General features: G+C 40.9%; 1 protein-coding gene across 10 annotated transcripts in view; it reads left to right on the forward strand.

Annotated features, from left to right (window-relative positions):
* Positions 1-16,131, forward strand: part of Itpr1 (inositol 1,4,5-trisphosphate receptor type 1) — a 332,548-nt gene that overhangs the window by 138,947 nt on the left and 177,470 nt on the right. For 7 of the 10 annotated variants that reach the window (XM_051203747.1, XM_051203749.1, XM_051203751.1 and 4 more), the window contains 3 exons: positions 3,950-4,045; positions 5,699-5,743; positions 9,243-9,397. In XM_051203747.1, the coding sequence (XP_051059704.1) occupies positions 3,950-4,045; positions 5,699-5,743; positions 9,243-9,397 (296 nt within the window). The remainder of the gene's footprint in view (positions 1-3,949; positions 4,046-5,698; positions 5,744-9,242; positions 9,398-16,131) is intronic. The other 3 variants (XM_051203752.1, XM_051203753.1, XM_051203756.1) reach the window with 1 other exon arrangement.

Raw genomic sequence — 16,131 nt, forward strand, 5'->3', positions numbered from 1 at the left:
AGAGGTCCTTCAGCTTGTTCTTGGCACTTACCATTTTCTCCTGGGCATCTCCTCTTCTTGAATATCACGGAGAAGCAGCCTTAGACCAGGCAGTCCTCACATAATCTGTGTCATTGTATCCTTTGGACAGTCCATTTCTTAGTCTTGCCCCATGGTGTTCTGTTGTCCACATCTTATCCAGCCTGCAGATCTGCCATTTGTTGATGGCATTTGAGTGGTTTCCAATTGGGAACTTTTATAAATAAAGCTTCAGGGCCATTTGTGCTTAGACATGTGCTTTCATGTGTTCACGTGCATACAAATGGAATACCTGGAGCCTATATTGTGTATATATTTAACATTATAACAGATTGCCAGTCGAAATCTAGGTGAGGTGACATTCCTGTATTTCCAGCATTTGGGAGCCAAGGAATACTATGAATTCAAGGTCAAGCAGGGCTGACTGTAGAGACCTGACCCAAAACGAAAAGGAAACTGAGGCCAAGAATGAAATTGCCCAACTGTTTTCTGAAGTGGAAAGAATGTATTTCTGCTGGAGGTTCATATAATTTGTCATTCCTTTAAATTCTCAGTCATGAGTGTTCAATCTGATTCTTCTTTTCCATGTTAACCACTGAAATAGATGTGAAGGCGATGCTTCCTATGGCCCTTGTGCCCCCACACCCCGTGGTGGTACTGATAATTTTTTTTTATGCTCATTTATTGTCTGTGCATCTTTCTGGTAAAGGGACTTGTTGGGGGTGAACCTGCTTAGTGAGAAGATGCAGTACCAATGACTCAGGCACTGGGAGCCAGTGAGTAGCAGAGCATGCTTTGGACTTGACTCATTTATTAGGAAGTTAGACCTGCCTTTATAGCCCTTCCCAAGGTCCCATTGGCTCAGGCAGTTGACTCTGCTGTATGTCCGTTCCTTATTGGTGTGTCTGGGTCAGGTGTCAGCAGTCTCTGAGCATAGAGGCAGGCTTGGCTCAGGGAGGAAGTGCCTGCCATGCATGCTCATGCAGGCTGGTCTGGGTACCTGGGCAGGGCGACTGTGACTTGGGTAGGCTGGCTGCAGTTTTTCCTACAGGATCTGTTCAAATACTTTATCTGTTTGAAAATCCCCTTCCTTTTCTTTTACCTGGGCATTGTGAAGATAATTTGCTACAGTTGCTGTGATGAAAAGACACCAGTGTTTCTGTCTGTCTGTCCATCTGTCCATCCGTCCATCTACCTTTTTTGTCTGTTTGCTTTGGTGAGCTTCTCACTATGTTTTCTTCACCTTCTCCTCTCCACATTAGCATTTGTTTTTTGGCTATTGTTCACATCTGTCAAGCCAATTAGATTCTAAACTCCCCGAGAGCGACAACTTTGTCTTTGGTCATTAATATCCTCCTTGTCCCCATCCTAGAGAGTTTTTTGTTTGTTTATTTGTTTTCTTTGCATTCAAAAGGAGTGTTAGAGGGAGAAGAAAGTGGATAGAGGAAGGAGGAGGCAGGAAGAGGAAGTCGGAATGGGAGTGAACCAGAAAGGAAGCCGGAAGAGGAAGTCAGGAAGTGGGAGTGAAGCAAAGAGGAGGAGGCAGGAAGAGGAAGTAGGCAGATAGGGCAGCAGTCTCCCCAAGTTAATTGGAAGTGGTAGACGCAAAGGAAGGAAAACCTGACTATCTAGGAAGGAGAGGAAAAAGAGACCTTCATTTCCTTGACTTAACCACTTCCACTGAGCCATTCTTCAATGGACAGGATATTTTTACATAGTTGACATTTTATAAACAGATTTTCTCCCTGCTTAAACATAAGTTGAAAGAATTGTGTAAGCCTACAGAAGTCAGGGTGTCTGACTCCAGGGCCTTATGCAATTTGCCAAGCCTTACTTATTCGAAATTGATTGAGATGAACAAAACATGAAAGCTTTCCAAGGGGATTCAACCTGACAGTCCACTGATAACACTTTCCTTTTTTCCTCTGAGAACAACCAGCTTTCAATTTCTTACTCCATTAAGAGCTGTCTCTGGCTAGGTTTTTTGTTTTTGTTTTTCTCAATATCCTATGAAAATGTTTAGTCTTTCTTTAAATTGTTTTATGCCCTACTGACACTTAAGTGTTCCTTCAAAATCAAAGAAGGAAAACAACACCATGTATTTTATGGATTAAAAAAATTAGATCTAGAGGTGCTGGAGAGAGGAGCATGAGAGAACCAGGCTCATTTCTCTGCACCTGCAAGGAAGCTAACAATGATCTGTAACTCCATTCCCAAGGATTCTGACACCCTCTTCTGCACGCCCCTCAACCCCGCCCCCAGACATTCACATGGTGCACAGAAATAGAATCAGGCAAAAAATAAAACAAAACCAAAAACTCATACACACAAACACAAAATGAAATAAAATTTTAAAAAATTAAAGGAACTCTTTGAGATTCTTATTATGTATTAGCATAGCCACCCAGCTTTAGTTAACATGTTATAGTAGTCATGTGTTATAATAGTTTCATTCCATTTCTTCCCTACTATTCTTTGGGTTGTTATGTTCATATATTTTGATTCCACATGGATTATAAACATTACTTCATTTTATTACTTGCCTTGTTCCCAGGAGGCCTAACCAGTTCCCGCAGACCTTCATATAAGCATATGTGTGCCTTTGCAACCTTCAGGCTGTGGGGCTGGAACCACATGCATAGTGTGGCTCAGAGAAGTCAAAACACTGGACACCCAGGGAAGCAGTTGCTTATATTTCAAAGATGTACAGGCAGGACCACACAGAGGTCTTCCATATTTGCTTGTATAATTACCATGCTAAGCTCTGTGTTCTTTCACCGGGATCCAAATGTATGTCAAAGATTTCTTTCTTCAGAAGAACTTCCCTTATCTCTTGTAGTTCAGGCCTGCCATGGACAAATTGTCTATATTCTCATTTGTGTGAAAAAAAATACCTTTGTTTTACCTGCATTTATAACTGTTTTTCCTTTTTTTTTAATTAACAGCTTTATTGTAATGAAATTCACACACTTCATATTCACACTGAGAAGTATACAATTCAATAATTTCTGGTAGATTCATGGGGCTGTGCAACTATTGGTCCTTTACAATTTAGAGTATTTTGTCTCATAATTTCCAGTTTTCTCTCTCATTGTGGTGATGTCATCTGTATGCCATGGCACAGTAGTTACGTATATCTGTTGTATTATCATGGCTAGACGCCGAAAATTTCATGGTAAATTGCCTCAGACTCTTCTCACTCTCACATTTCAAAGCATAAATCTCCAAATGTGTTACAGCTCACAAGTAGATGTATGGGAAAGCTCTCTGAATTTACATTTTATCAACTTGTGCATTTTGTAGATGAATTTCAGAATCTTTCTTCCCAGGGAAGGGGAGATAGCTCAGCACTTGCTGTGGGTTTGCACTCTCATTTTCACATAAGAGCTGGCTGTGGTGGCACTTACCCTAACCTCAGCATTAGGAGAACAGACAGGCAGGTTCCCAGGTGCTTCCTGGCCAGCCAGGGTAGACAAAGGCTCCAGATTCAGGGAGAGCAATGAAGCAAGATATCTGATGTCAGCCTCTGGCCTCTATATGTGCAAAAACAAGATGAATGCACACATGCGAGAACATGTATGCACACACATGTGCACATACATGCATACACATGTACACCCATATACACAACTAGCGAAAGAGTCTTATATTTCATTAGTATTAAGGCAGAAGATCTACATAACATTGCAGTTATTGTTCCGACCATTGCATGTTAACTAGGAGATAATCTCTTCTATGGAGAAACATCATTTTAATGATTCTGTTTCTCTGAATTGAGATGTTCCATCTTGGGCACAGCTTTATAGAGGGTGCTGGACCCTCTACCCCACCTATCAGCTTGAAAACACCACTAGTGATGTCTCCCGTTCAGTGCCATCTCTGTGTGGGCTGGTAGTTCTTTCACACCCATTCACTATCTTTCCTCTTGCAGGTAGTCCAGCATGACCCATGTCGGGGTGGAGCTGGGTACTGGAACAGCCTCTTCAGGTTTAAACACCTGGCTACAGGGCACTACTTGGCGGCAGAGGTAAGTCGCTGTACATGGATTTATCTTGGAAATTGAATTCACTGTGATTATCTTTCTTCACTCACCTGTAGCCGCTGGACGCCTGGAAGCACCAGGGAGTACTCAGCCACCATGCTTTTCCTTCTGCTTTTCTGTTTTCTTCTATCTCGTTTCTGTAGAAAAGGAAAAGTTACAAATGGCGACATACTGCGGCACTTGATGGGGCATACTGATCAAGAAGTAGGGAGAAAAGTTAGAAAATGATGTTACTATAGGTTTGTAGAATGATTTTTCTATTTTGTTGTCGTATTCCGCTTTGCTTATACTTATCTACTATGCCCACTCCGAACACAAGTGCCGGATACTTGTCTGCACAGTACCCCGGTATATAAAATCAGAAGCATTGACGTGCATGGAGAACTAGAGACTTTCATGGAGAAATCTGATTCCTTGGGGCTTTAGGAGGAGGCGTAGGTATCGTCAATCTTGAAAGACTATTAGGAATCAAATTAACCTTTTTTTTTGTTTTGTTTTGTTTTTTTTTTTTTTTTTTTTGTTTTTTTTTGTTTTTTTGTTTTTGTAGTCAAGGACTCACTATGTATCTCTTGTTGAACTGGAAACTACTATGTAGAATATATTGACCTCTAACTCACAGAGATCCACTTACCTCTGTCTCCCAAGTTCTGGGACTAAAGGCATGTGCCCCTGTGTTCCAGGCTCTCAAATCACCTTTTTGAGTCATGGTCTTGCTCTGCAGCCCAGGTTGTCTTTAAATTCTCTAACCTCCTGCCTCAGCCTTCCAGGCACTGAGACTCTCAAGTGTGAGGCACCATATATAGCTTCTGAAAGCTTTTTGGGGAAAGGAAGACTCAGTGTTGAAGGATAGGAGGAATTTTCATTTTCATTTTTGAATTTAATTAAGAAGCATCCTGCTGTATAAAAGATGTTGCGTTTTACCCTGATCTGGTGGAAGATGTCCATACAATCATATTCAGATTTTAGTAGTGTATCAAAGGACCCCACTTTTGTCTGGAACCACTGACTCAGGATTTCCAAGGATTTGTGCAGGTATCAATACTGCTTCTGCCACTGGCCCGAGGCATTTGGAATCTAAATGTGTAAAGCACCTGGAATATCTGATACTTGTACAAACTGATGATTTTGAAATACTTAAGAACCAGACATGAAGAATTCTAAGTTGACATTTAAAAGGGAGTCTTGGGGAGAAAAAGAACCCTCTAAGTAGCTTTAAAAACCTTCGATTATGTGGTTCAAGGTTAAGGGTGATTGTCTTATCTGTTGTGTCTTAAGGTAAATGTAGCTCTTTCTAGAGGCCTCCTGTTTCCTCCTTTTTCTTTATCTAAAAGTAAGCAGGGTTATCAATGACTGTATGTTGACATTATCTTTATCTTAGGCCTTTACTGTTGCTCTGCTAGTGAATTTGTTGTTGTGTTTTCCCTTGTCTACACATTAGTGACTGGTGGATTATTCTATGTGTGTTGTAACTGTGTGACTTGTGTCATTGTTGTGGCATGCTGGTTCTGTGAATAGAGGGAAGGGACAAGTTTTTAGCTGATCACGGATGGCTGCAGGTATTGACATCTCCTGCAGATGGGTCCTGGTCCTTGAGAAAGCAATGGATGTTTTAATTTCCTAATGATTCTTTTTCATCAGGTAGACCCTGACTTTGAGGAAGAATGCCTGGAGTTTCAGCCCTCAGTAAGTATAGGCAAGAGCCTTCGTGTCTTTGTCTGGTAGGCTGGGGCCAAATAACCAGGAGCCCCATTTATGAAATCGTCAAGTGACCTTTGAGTATTGGGGAAGGGGAAGGCTTAGGCTAACTTCAACAAGATCTTGTTCTGTGCTTCTTGTAAAGGAAGTGATGTCCTCCCGTAGTCTGATTGGCCCAGGCCCTACTAGTTTTGATGCTTTTCCTGTACATTCAGTCAATGGTCTCCACCTCTAAACTGGAGAAGTACATGAGTATTTCTTGTGGGAGATGGCCTTGATTCTTGTGAAAGTTGACTATATACAAACAATTTCTTTAGTGCTGTTGGCCTTGACTTGTGACTCATCTAGATTTTGAAATGATAGTGAATAGAATCCTTTGACTTCAGAGTTAACACATCAGGCCTGGCACACATGTTCTCATATGAGACAGTCAGTTGACTAACCTCTAACCTTGCTTTTTACAAAGTCAGAAATGTGCTTTAGGTTCTTGTGTGATTTGGAATTTCTATGCAAAATGGATTAAGCTTTAGAGAAATCATGACCTAGTAATATTGATCTGTGTATGCTGGGGTACAAGTGTACCCAGCTAGGGGCTGAAGAAGGCAGTTTTATGGATATAAGGACATCCACAAAATGGCTTTGTTTGTAGAGTGTCTGATTATGCTGAATTTGGACCAAACAAAATGCCAGATAATTGCTGTCTGTTGATATGAGAGTGCATGTGCTGTTCCCAGTGGCTGGTAGTTGTTTTTCTAATAAAATTTGAAATGGCACATCAAAGAGGGGAAGTGAGGTGGAAATAACTCAAAAGGAAGGTGCATGGATCCTGTATTAATGGTTAACCTTCTAGTTATGTTTCAGTAAAAGATTGACTTTGAAAGAAACTGAACCATTGAGGCTGAGGACTTCTGGCTGTAGCTACATCCACTTACTAGGGCCATCTCCTCCTCTCTGTGCCCTACAGGATGCCTGGGCCTCGTCTTCTCCTTCCGGTTGCCTTTCTGTCACCTTCACTTTGTAGGCATTTGGAAAGCTTATCCTCCCAGGCTAATCCAGCTTGGGAAACAGACCTACCTAACTAATCCAGGTTCCTGCTGGTCTGCACCCTTGGCTTGACTTTATTTTCCCGGTTGACATTTATTCTTGGACATTCTTTATTTTAGAGAGGAAACTGTTATGTGTTGCCTCAGTACTGCTAGCTGAGGTATAACTGAGGTATTCTGACCCTTGGCATGAATATCAAGCCATGGCTCATTTGATGGGAAGATGATGGCCTAGTGAACCATTGGTGCTATGAAAGATGGCACTGCTTCTCTAGGCTCTGTGCATGAAGGAAGTCAGTAATTCTCAGTATAAGATAGAGTGCTGTGATCACAAGCCCAGTAAGGAGGAAAGAAAGACAGAGCTTCATTTAAATATCAGACTGATCACTGACAAGCTGTGTGACCATGAACTGAGGCTCACTTTCCTCCGCTGAACAAGAAACACTTTCAGGTTGCACAAAATCAGTAGGGACTTTAGTGTGTTTATAGTCCATCAGGTCATCTTGACTTCACAAGAGATAGGAAAGGCTTTGGTGGGTGGTCCTAACAAGACGTTATCTAGGAGTCTTTCCGAGTCTGCTATTTCTCCATGCCAGTGATAGATGAGCAGGATGGATGTAGATCTATATGGCACTACACCGCTGGTCCCTCAGTTGCTGGGACTTGGGTCCCCACATGGAGGTGAGTGTGTAGAGAGAGTTTCACTTGTGCCCAACAGGCTGCAAGCACAGCATTGGTCTCCGTAGGCAAGTATTAGCTTTGAGAGGGTCCTGCTTTCCTCAGCGCCTCTTTAGCTTGGGAGCGAGAATGGGAAGTTACATAAACCTGGGTAAAAACACCTTTTTCTCACCTGTTCTTGGTTTTCCTGGAAGCTAAATGCATCAATAACTCATTAGACCGCATTAGCTGAGAGTTGCTCATAAAATCAGTGGTCCCTTGCCTGGTCCCAGAAAGAGTAAAAGGCCAGCCTGAGGCTTGTTCTCTGCTGCTCTTTAAATGTAAGCCTTTCTTCCCACTAGGTGGCATATGGCGACTGTGCATGGAGAACTTGGCTTCTGCCTTCCTAGATTAGTCAGAGAAAGCTTGTTGAAGTCAGTTTTCCTCTAGATCTGCTGCAGTCTCTGAACTGTCACTGCCTGTAACCAAGCCCTGAGTTATAGCTGGTTCACACTTTCAATTGAGAGTGTGTATGGGACACTTCAAGTGACAAGAATTAGGAGAGAATAGATGCCCAAGTTTTCTCTCCTGAACTAAAGGTACAGAGTGTTCTTGTTCTTGCTCCAGATGTTACTTTAGCATAGAGAGAATAATAGGCCCCAATTTGTTGATCTACAGGATATTAAGAGAACTTCTTAATTGGCTGTTTATTTGTGCTTTGTTTTTTGAGACTGTTTAGGCTAGTCTTGAACCCTTGCAATCAAGTACCACAACAACCCAGCCTCTCCAGTAGCCCTCCAGTAGCTGAGATTACAGATCTATATAAGACCAAAAGAACTTTTATTTATGTATTTATTGTGGAGCTGAATTTTCTCATGTTATTCCCTTTTCCTTTGACTTGACTTCCTATTCTTAATTTCTATGTATTCCCGGTGCTGTCTTCCTCTATGTATTTGGGCAGGAGGTAATGCTTCAGCCACAGCGAAGCAAGCCCAGGATGAGGAAATCATGTTTTGCTTGCAGACACAGAACATGTGGTCAGGCATTGAAAAGGATTGTCTATGTGGTCATTGTGCTGAAAGAGAAGGAGACCCCACCTGAGCAGGCATTCAGGCAAAGCCCACTTGCAAATATCTGTGGCACATAGGCTTTGCTTTGGAGATGAGAATGTGTCCTTAGAGCTGTGCAGGATACCTTCATCATTGTTCATCAGGTTTTACTGTGAAGGATTTTCTTTCATTTCAGTCAAATCCCACTGCAGCATGAGCTTTGTCATCAGCAGCCTTCTTAATCAACCAGTGTGTTCTTCAGGGCTAGAGTGACTTGCCAAACTATACTTGGATTATTACTCAGGGATATTTGGATCCTGGTTTACTTTATTTCTTCTCCTAGGAAATGCTTGTGTCATATTTTTGGTAGACAACCATTGTTGTAGATTAGTTCCGCCACAAATAACTAGTTTCAGAGGCCAAGTTTATTCAAGTGTATCTCTGCTCCCCAGCTATTGTAGAGGGGAGTGAAGGTCTTCGTTGCCAATAGCTTTTTCCATAAACCACTGCTTCACAGTGTTTGAACACAGTATGACAACACAAAGAAGTCGAGAATAAATAGTTTTGGGTCAAGTGGCCAGTGGTCACCTTGTAGGTCTACTCTGAAACTGTGGTCCTTTTCCTGCCAGCTGCTGACACTCACTGTTATTTCTCCTCTCTTCCTGTGGACTGTGGAATGATGATAGTAAGTGAGGCTTTTACATACAGAGCTCCTCACTTGATCCCTTTTGTTCTCAGGTGGACCCTGATCAGGACGCATCTAGGAGTAGGTTGAGAAATGCCCAAGAAAAAATGGTATACTCTCTGGTCTCTGTGCCTGAAGGCAACGACATCTCCTCCATCTTTGAACTAGACCCCACTACTCTTCGTGGAGGTGACAGCCTTGTTCCAAGGTATGATTTTAAAAATCTTATTCCAAGACAATCGGGGCTGGTCTTGATGGCATTGGGCATATTTCTTAGAATGCAAAGCATCATGGCCTTTTTCTTGAAGCACCTTTGAAGAAGTTGGTGAAGCATTGAGTTATGTGTGGCTCATCAATGGTAAGTTCTTGATGGCTGGGTAAAAAGTACTGTATTTATGAGGCTGGAGAAATGGCTTATGGGTTAAGAGCACAAAGGACCCAGGCTTGGTTTCTAGCACACCTGGTGACTCACAATTGTCCGTAACTCTAGTTCCTTGGGATCTGATTCTCTGCTAGCCTCTGTGGGCACTGAATGCACATGCTACACATATATTCATGCAAGTGTACATACACATAGACATAATACATGGGATAACACACATGGGATAACATGCTTGGCATCTGAACTAAAGGACCCGGGTTTGGGTCCCTAGAACTGCAGTAAAGCTGAATGCATAAGCCTGTATCTATAATCCCAGTGCTTTTCTGACAAGATGGTAAGTAGAGACAAGAGAGTGCCCAGAAACTTATGAGCCAAGAACCTGGTGTATCAGTGGAGAGCAAGAGACTGTGTCAAGCAAAGTGTAGATGGTGAGAATTGACACTCAAGTTTGTCCTTAGACATCTATACTGATGTAGGCACACACACTATATACACTAAACATAGATACAGACACACCCCCACCTCACTTAAAAGTGCTGTTTAGGTTATCAATACATACCTCAGGTGGTTCAGTAGTTTCCCAAACTTGGATAATCTTTTAGTTAGCTGGATAAATAATTGAAAAGAAATTTTTAAAAATTGAAAATCACTCTGTACACAGTAGGCTTATTTAAAATATTGAAAAGTTAGACTTGTGTTTTTGTGCTTTTTATTCAACTTAACTATGACTTTTGTTGCCTAAGAATGTATTGTCATATTGCATTGTAAATGGAAGAGGCAAGCTTTAAAACATTTTTAGTATTGTGTATGTGTGCATACACAGTGTGAGTATGGTGATCAGAGGACAGCCTTTCTGCATGCAGGTGCAGGGATCAAATTCAGATGCCATTCTTTTTCTCTTAAAAAGTTTTAGAGTTTATTTTAATTTTATGTATGTTCATTTTTTGACTGCATGTATGTATCATGTGCATGCCTGGTGCCAATAGAATTTACAGATAGTTGTGAGCCATCATGTGAGTTCTGGGAACCAAGCCCGGGTGGAGGTACGGCTTCAGCCTACTCAGAGTGATATTCTTGTGCTATAAGTGTTGTATTCATTGATCCATCTCACTGGTCCCAAAGGCATTTGTCTGTCTGTCTGTCTGTCTGTCTGTCTGTCTGTCTGTCTATCATCTATCTTTTGCTTATTTATTTTGAATCAGGGTTCCACTGTGTTTCCCTGGCTAGTCTGGAACTCACATAGATCTTCCTGCCTCTGTCTCCCAACTACTGGGATTAAAGGTGTACACCAATACACCTTGTCAAAAATCTGTTCTTAACAAAGTCAACAATAATATTATTCACGACTATACCATCCATTGATTTCCAACTACATAAGAATCATAGTGCTCTAAGTAGATATCAGACTCACCTTACGTAATTTATAACTATCATATTTGAAGTCCCATGAGGTAGGTATTATCCACCCTTTTATAGAAAGACATTGGGACTTAGAGAATTTAAGCAAGTGTCACAAGTTAGAATCCTCTAGCAGACCCCATATTGGTAAATGGCTGAGTCAGTGTCTGGACATTATGTCTCACTCTTCAGCTTTGCATTTGGTGGCTGATGTCTCACTGGAGTTTATTGTATTTCATGAGGCCCCTCACTGAGTATGCCTTTGTGTTTCATTGTGTCTGCCTTGCCACTTTCCTGCTTAGCCTAACAAGAGCTAGGAAACTAGAACATCACCCCTTGTGTGGTTGCTGTCAAAATTAGGATGCTTGACTTGTGCTCATTGCTATTCCTGTCTTTTTAAGAGGGGGATGCTTGACTTGTGCTCATTGCTATTCCTGTCTTTTTAAGAGGGAGAAGTGTAAGGCAGTGCCCATAGAGAGAACAGAGCCTTACAAGGTGAGAAGGTCTTCCTTTGCTGTTAGGTCAGATTACCGAGTTTTTAAGCTCTGCTAGCTTGTTCACTCCTTGAGAGTCTGAGGAAAGGTCGAGATGCCAATCTGGAAAACTCCACAGGTGTGAACAGCTTTCTTTTAAATCTAAAACCTGTTACTAAGTTGCCTTCAAAATTAATCTTGTGTATGTAACCACAGATGCCATTAGTTCATGCATGTAATGTGTCATGTCTAGAAGTCTGCATTTCATAGCACTCCTTCCTATTCTCCAGCTCTTAAATTTTTTTTTTTTTTTTTTTTTTTTTTGCTTCCTCTTCCATGATGTTCCCTGAGCTCTCTGGTAGTGGTAAGATTAATCACAGATACCCCTTTTAGGGCTGAACATTCAGTTTCTTATTTTCAGCATTTAGACCAGTTATGTCTTCCTGCATTGACTTCTGTCCACCACAAAAAAAAAGCTTATCTGATCAAAGTTGAGAGCAGCCTTCATCTACTGTAGGTTTATGGGCATAAGCACGAATATTTAGAAAACACATTGACCACATGACCATTTAGCAGAACAATAGCCGATTTTGGCCCAGGGCCTATGACATCCCTCACCTTGCATGTACTTTTGACCTGGATTACAGTACAAGGCATGAAATCTCTTTCAATGGAGCAGACCTCAAATCCAGTCTGAAAGTGGTTAATTACCTCATAAAAATTGGGCCACTCTTGAACAAGTAGGCATATCATGGTTGGCAGGTTGGTACTGTAACATAACACGATGGGTCCAGCAGTAGGTGAGACCTTTTTCTTCCTTTACAGTCTATATAATAAGTACCTTCTGTCCATGAAAGTGGCCAGCAAGGAGAATTTCTCCTGGTAGGTTTGAGATTGATTTCCCTGTGTCCTGAAAGCCAGATCATGTAGTTTCTTTGGCAGTAGGCTCTTGCCATGTGATTATGATGGGTACCCTTTGCTTTAACAGTAACTCCCAGGGAGGTGTCCCATGCCTTGTAGTGTAGTGTTCATGTCATAGCCCAGGTCTTCTCGAAGCAACATTGTCCTCTCATGCAGGATAATTCTGTTCAAACTGTATTTTCTTAGTTGGATTTTGAAATGAGCTTACTAACTGACAGGTTTCCATAAGGCTTTTTCATGGGTCTTGAATTTTGTTATATCCCTCTACTACCTCTTCCTGTTCCCCATCTCCCTCCCTTTCCTCTTCCCATTCAGTTGTTTTTATAATTGAGCTATATATTTTTCCCACTCCCTTTCCCTTCTCTCCTCTCCCCCTCACCCCTGCCCCCCATGCTCCCAGTTTACTCGGGAAGTCTTGTCTTTTTCCCCTTCCTAGGCAGATCCATGGATGTCTCTTAGGGTCCTCTTTGTTGCCTAGGTTCTCTGGACTGTAGTCTGGTTGTCCTTTGCTTTATGTCTAATGCCCACTTATGAGTGAGTACGTATTATATTTGTCTTTTCTGGGTCTGGGTTACCTCATTCAGGATGGATTTCTCTAGTTCATCTATTTGCCTGCAAATTTCAAGATGCCATTTTTTTTTTAACCTCTGAGCAAATGTAAATGTACCACATTTTCCTTATCAATTCTTTGGTTGAGGGGCATCCTTAATCACCTTAATCTCCACCTTGTTTCATTTCACAGTGTTATGCCATTAATATTCTCTCTCTCTCTCTCTCTCTCTCTCTCTCTCTCTCTCTCAGTTGGCTTGTGTTGAGGTAGACTTTCATGTAGTATTTCATAGTCTCTTTGGGTTAGCCCTTCCCTTCTCCCTGTCTTCTGAATATGCTGAAGTGTCCCTACTCCACCCCACCCCCACTTAACCCTTTCCTCCCCTGCAGTCTTCCAGCTCCCCATTTCACCTATAGTCCACCTCCTTCCTTCACATCCTCCTCCCCTGCAGAAAGGCCTCTTTCTAGTTTCCCTCCTTCCCCTGTGTTCCATGTCAAACACAAAACAAAAGATCTAAAGCCAGGATCTGCCTATGGGATACAACACGAGGTATTTGTCTTTCTGGTCTGGGTTACCTCACTTAGTATAATTTTTATGGTTCTATCCATTTACCGGCAGATATCATTTTTCTTTTCTGAGACACGTACCACATTTTTCTTATCTACTCATCTGTTGTTTGCACTCTAGCCTATATGTGGGTGATATCTTTGTCATTGTTGGCTTGTGCATGTTTGAGATTCCCTGTTTCTCTTGAGGACCTATCTAGAAGCAGAGTTGTTGTATTGTAGGGTAATCTTGTATTCATCCTTTGAGTAGATATACTTCTATTCCCATCAAGCAAGGATGTGAGCATTCCAGTTCTCACCAATATTTGTCACTATTGTTTTTGAGTTATCCTAATTAGTGTGAAGGGAGATCTCACTGAGGATTGGATTTGCATTGCTCTGATGGTCAATCGTGCTGATTATCTCTTCAGGTGTTTCTCCTCATATCCTTTGTTACTTCTCTTATTTATACACCCTTTGATTATTGAGTGGTGTGTTTTCTAGATACAAACATCTGATCCATGATTCTTGCATGTTATTTTTCCAGTCTTTGATGGTGTCCAGAACAGGTTCAACTTATTTGATTCTACTTTTGGCTTCTTACCTAAAAAACCATGATCACAAAATTTTATAGTGAGATTTTCTTCAAGGTATGATTCATTTTCACTATTTACACTTAGATTTTTTTTTGATTCATTTTGAAATCTTTTAAAGCCTATTTTGAGGTAGGATATATTGTATTTTAAAAGCTTCCTTTCTCATCGACTACCTATTGTGTCTGGTCTGCAGAACTCAGAAACATTGCAGCTTAAATAGTTTTCCATTTTCTAGTTCCGAAGGTTAGTGAATTTTTCTTAGGATGTCTGAAAACAAAGGAGTAACATTTATGTTATAGTCTGTTCTCAGGGATTATCAGGCTAGTAAAGAAGTGAAGGATGTGATTTAAAATATCACACTTTCTATGAGAATCTTCTTTATTGCATTCCTTGGCAAAGAGGGAACCAGGAACTCATTGGCTTGTATTCCCCAGTGACTTGGAAATCCCCATAATCCCGAGAAAATGGAAAGTTTTCAATTTCTAATCAGCTGGCTAAGTGGTGTTGGTTGGTTGAGTCTCCTCCTCTGTGTTCTGTGTATTCGTTACTGCTCCTTGTTGGCCAACTTTCCTTTTGAACAGGTGTCTTCAGAGTGATTCTAATCTCAGAAAAAAGAGGCGAGGTCTTACATTCAACCTTGTGGAATAATAGCTCTGGCATGGTCTACCAGGGTGTTCATTTATGATCTTGCTGGATCTCTGCCTTAACATTTTTTCTTCATTCTCATCCTTGGCTGCTATCCTCAAAGCCAGAAGAGACTAGGGCCTCTTATCCATCGATGATGTGGAATCTAAGTGACCTTAGAAGTAACACATTCCTTTCTCTGCATATTAAAACTCTTCTGTGGAGGAGGGTAGTTGGAGGAACATATGAGAACCAAATAGAACAGCACAAAAACATTAAAATGGCATTCATGCCTGTGTGTGATAGTCTGTAAGTCATTTTAAAAGTATGCTGTATTTTTCCTACAGATTGCAAAGTATAAAGTTAGACTTATGCACAAGTAGTATCAGCAAATGAATTTTTGTAATAGTCAGTGGCTAAAGAGTGCTTCATAGCCAATAAGAGGGCTAATGATCAATCTTAGATATATTGGTTCAGATAATAGAATTGCAGTATGCATGAGTTAGATATTTGATAGAGCATTGGCAGGATATCTTCTCGTGTGAATCTTGTGTACTTGTCCCAGCAACATGACATTGCAGTTAAAGGTTTAGGAACAGTACCTTAGAGGAATTGATTGAATGTCTTAAATATCTTTGATGACATTTGTTGTAGAACTCTATGGAATATGATTATCCAACTAAAACTATGCTCAAGCTTTGGTTACACTCAGAAATTACAGAAAACTGACCAAACTCATTCAGAATGAAAAAAATGCAAATGCCCCTGTTTAATATCCTCTCATTATTGTCTAATTCATACTAGTCAAACTAAATAACCCTAGAGTTTCCTTCTTCTGGCGTTGAAATATTCAAGACAGTTACATCAAAGGCAACCAAGGTCTACTGATGGTGAATGTTTGACTTGGTTTCTTCCATGAATGTGGCATGCCTTAGTCCTAAATTACTCTTATTTTGAGTGATTTCTACTTTACCTTGTCTACCCCTAGTCCACCGGTGTGTAAAGTGCAGTCCAAAGTCATCTCAGTTTTCCATAAGAGAACGTTTTCATGTTTCTGAGCCCTCCTCAGCTGTCTCCTAACTGCTTTTTAGAGACTGTTTCCAGTTCCTTCTGCTTGCTTGGTATGCTTTCATTTCTCACTAAAGGGACTGCAAGTTCTTGAAGGGTGAAACTCCTTCCATTGTTTTCTACTGTTTCAGAAGTAAAGCTGAGTTGAAAACTGACTTAAATATGATGCATGTTCATCATAGAAAGGAATAACCATAAAATGATTTTTAAATCATGTAGAGAAAATAATGAGCAAGTGGTAATTATATATAATTCAGTTATTCAGAGGGAATCAGCTGCACTTAATATCTTGTGTTCATTTAAGTTCCAAACAGGTTTCTGGGTACAACTGTAACATGTGATTTGTTATACATGGAACTGTGAACTACTTTGAGTGATCCTAGAA

The sequence above is a fragment of the Phodopus roborovskii genome, unplaced genomic scaffold (assembly GCF_943737965.1).
Source record: "Phodopus roborovskii unplaced genomic scaffold, PHOROB, whole genome shotgun sequence".
Classification (NCBI taxonomy): Eukaryota; Metazoa; Chordata; class Mammalia; order Rodentia; family Cricetidae; genus Phodopus; species Phodopus roborovskii.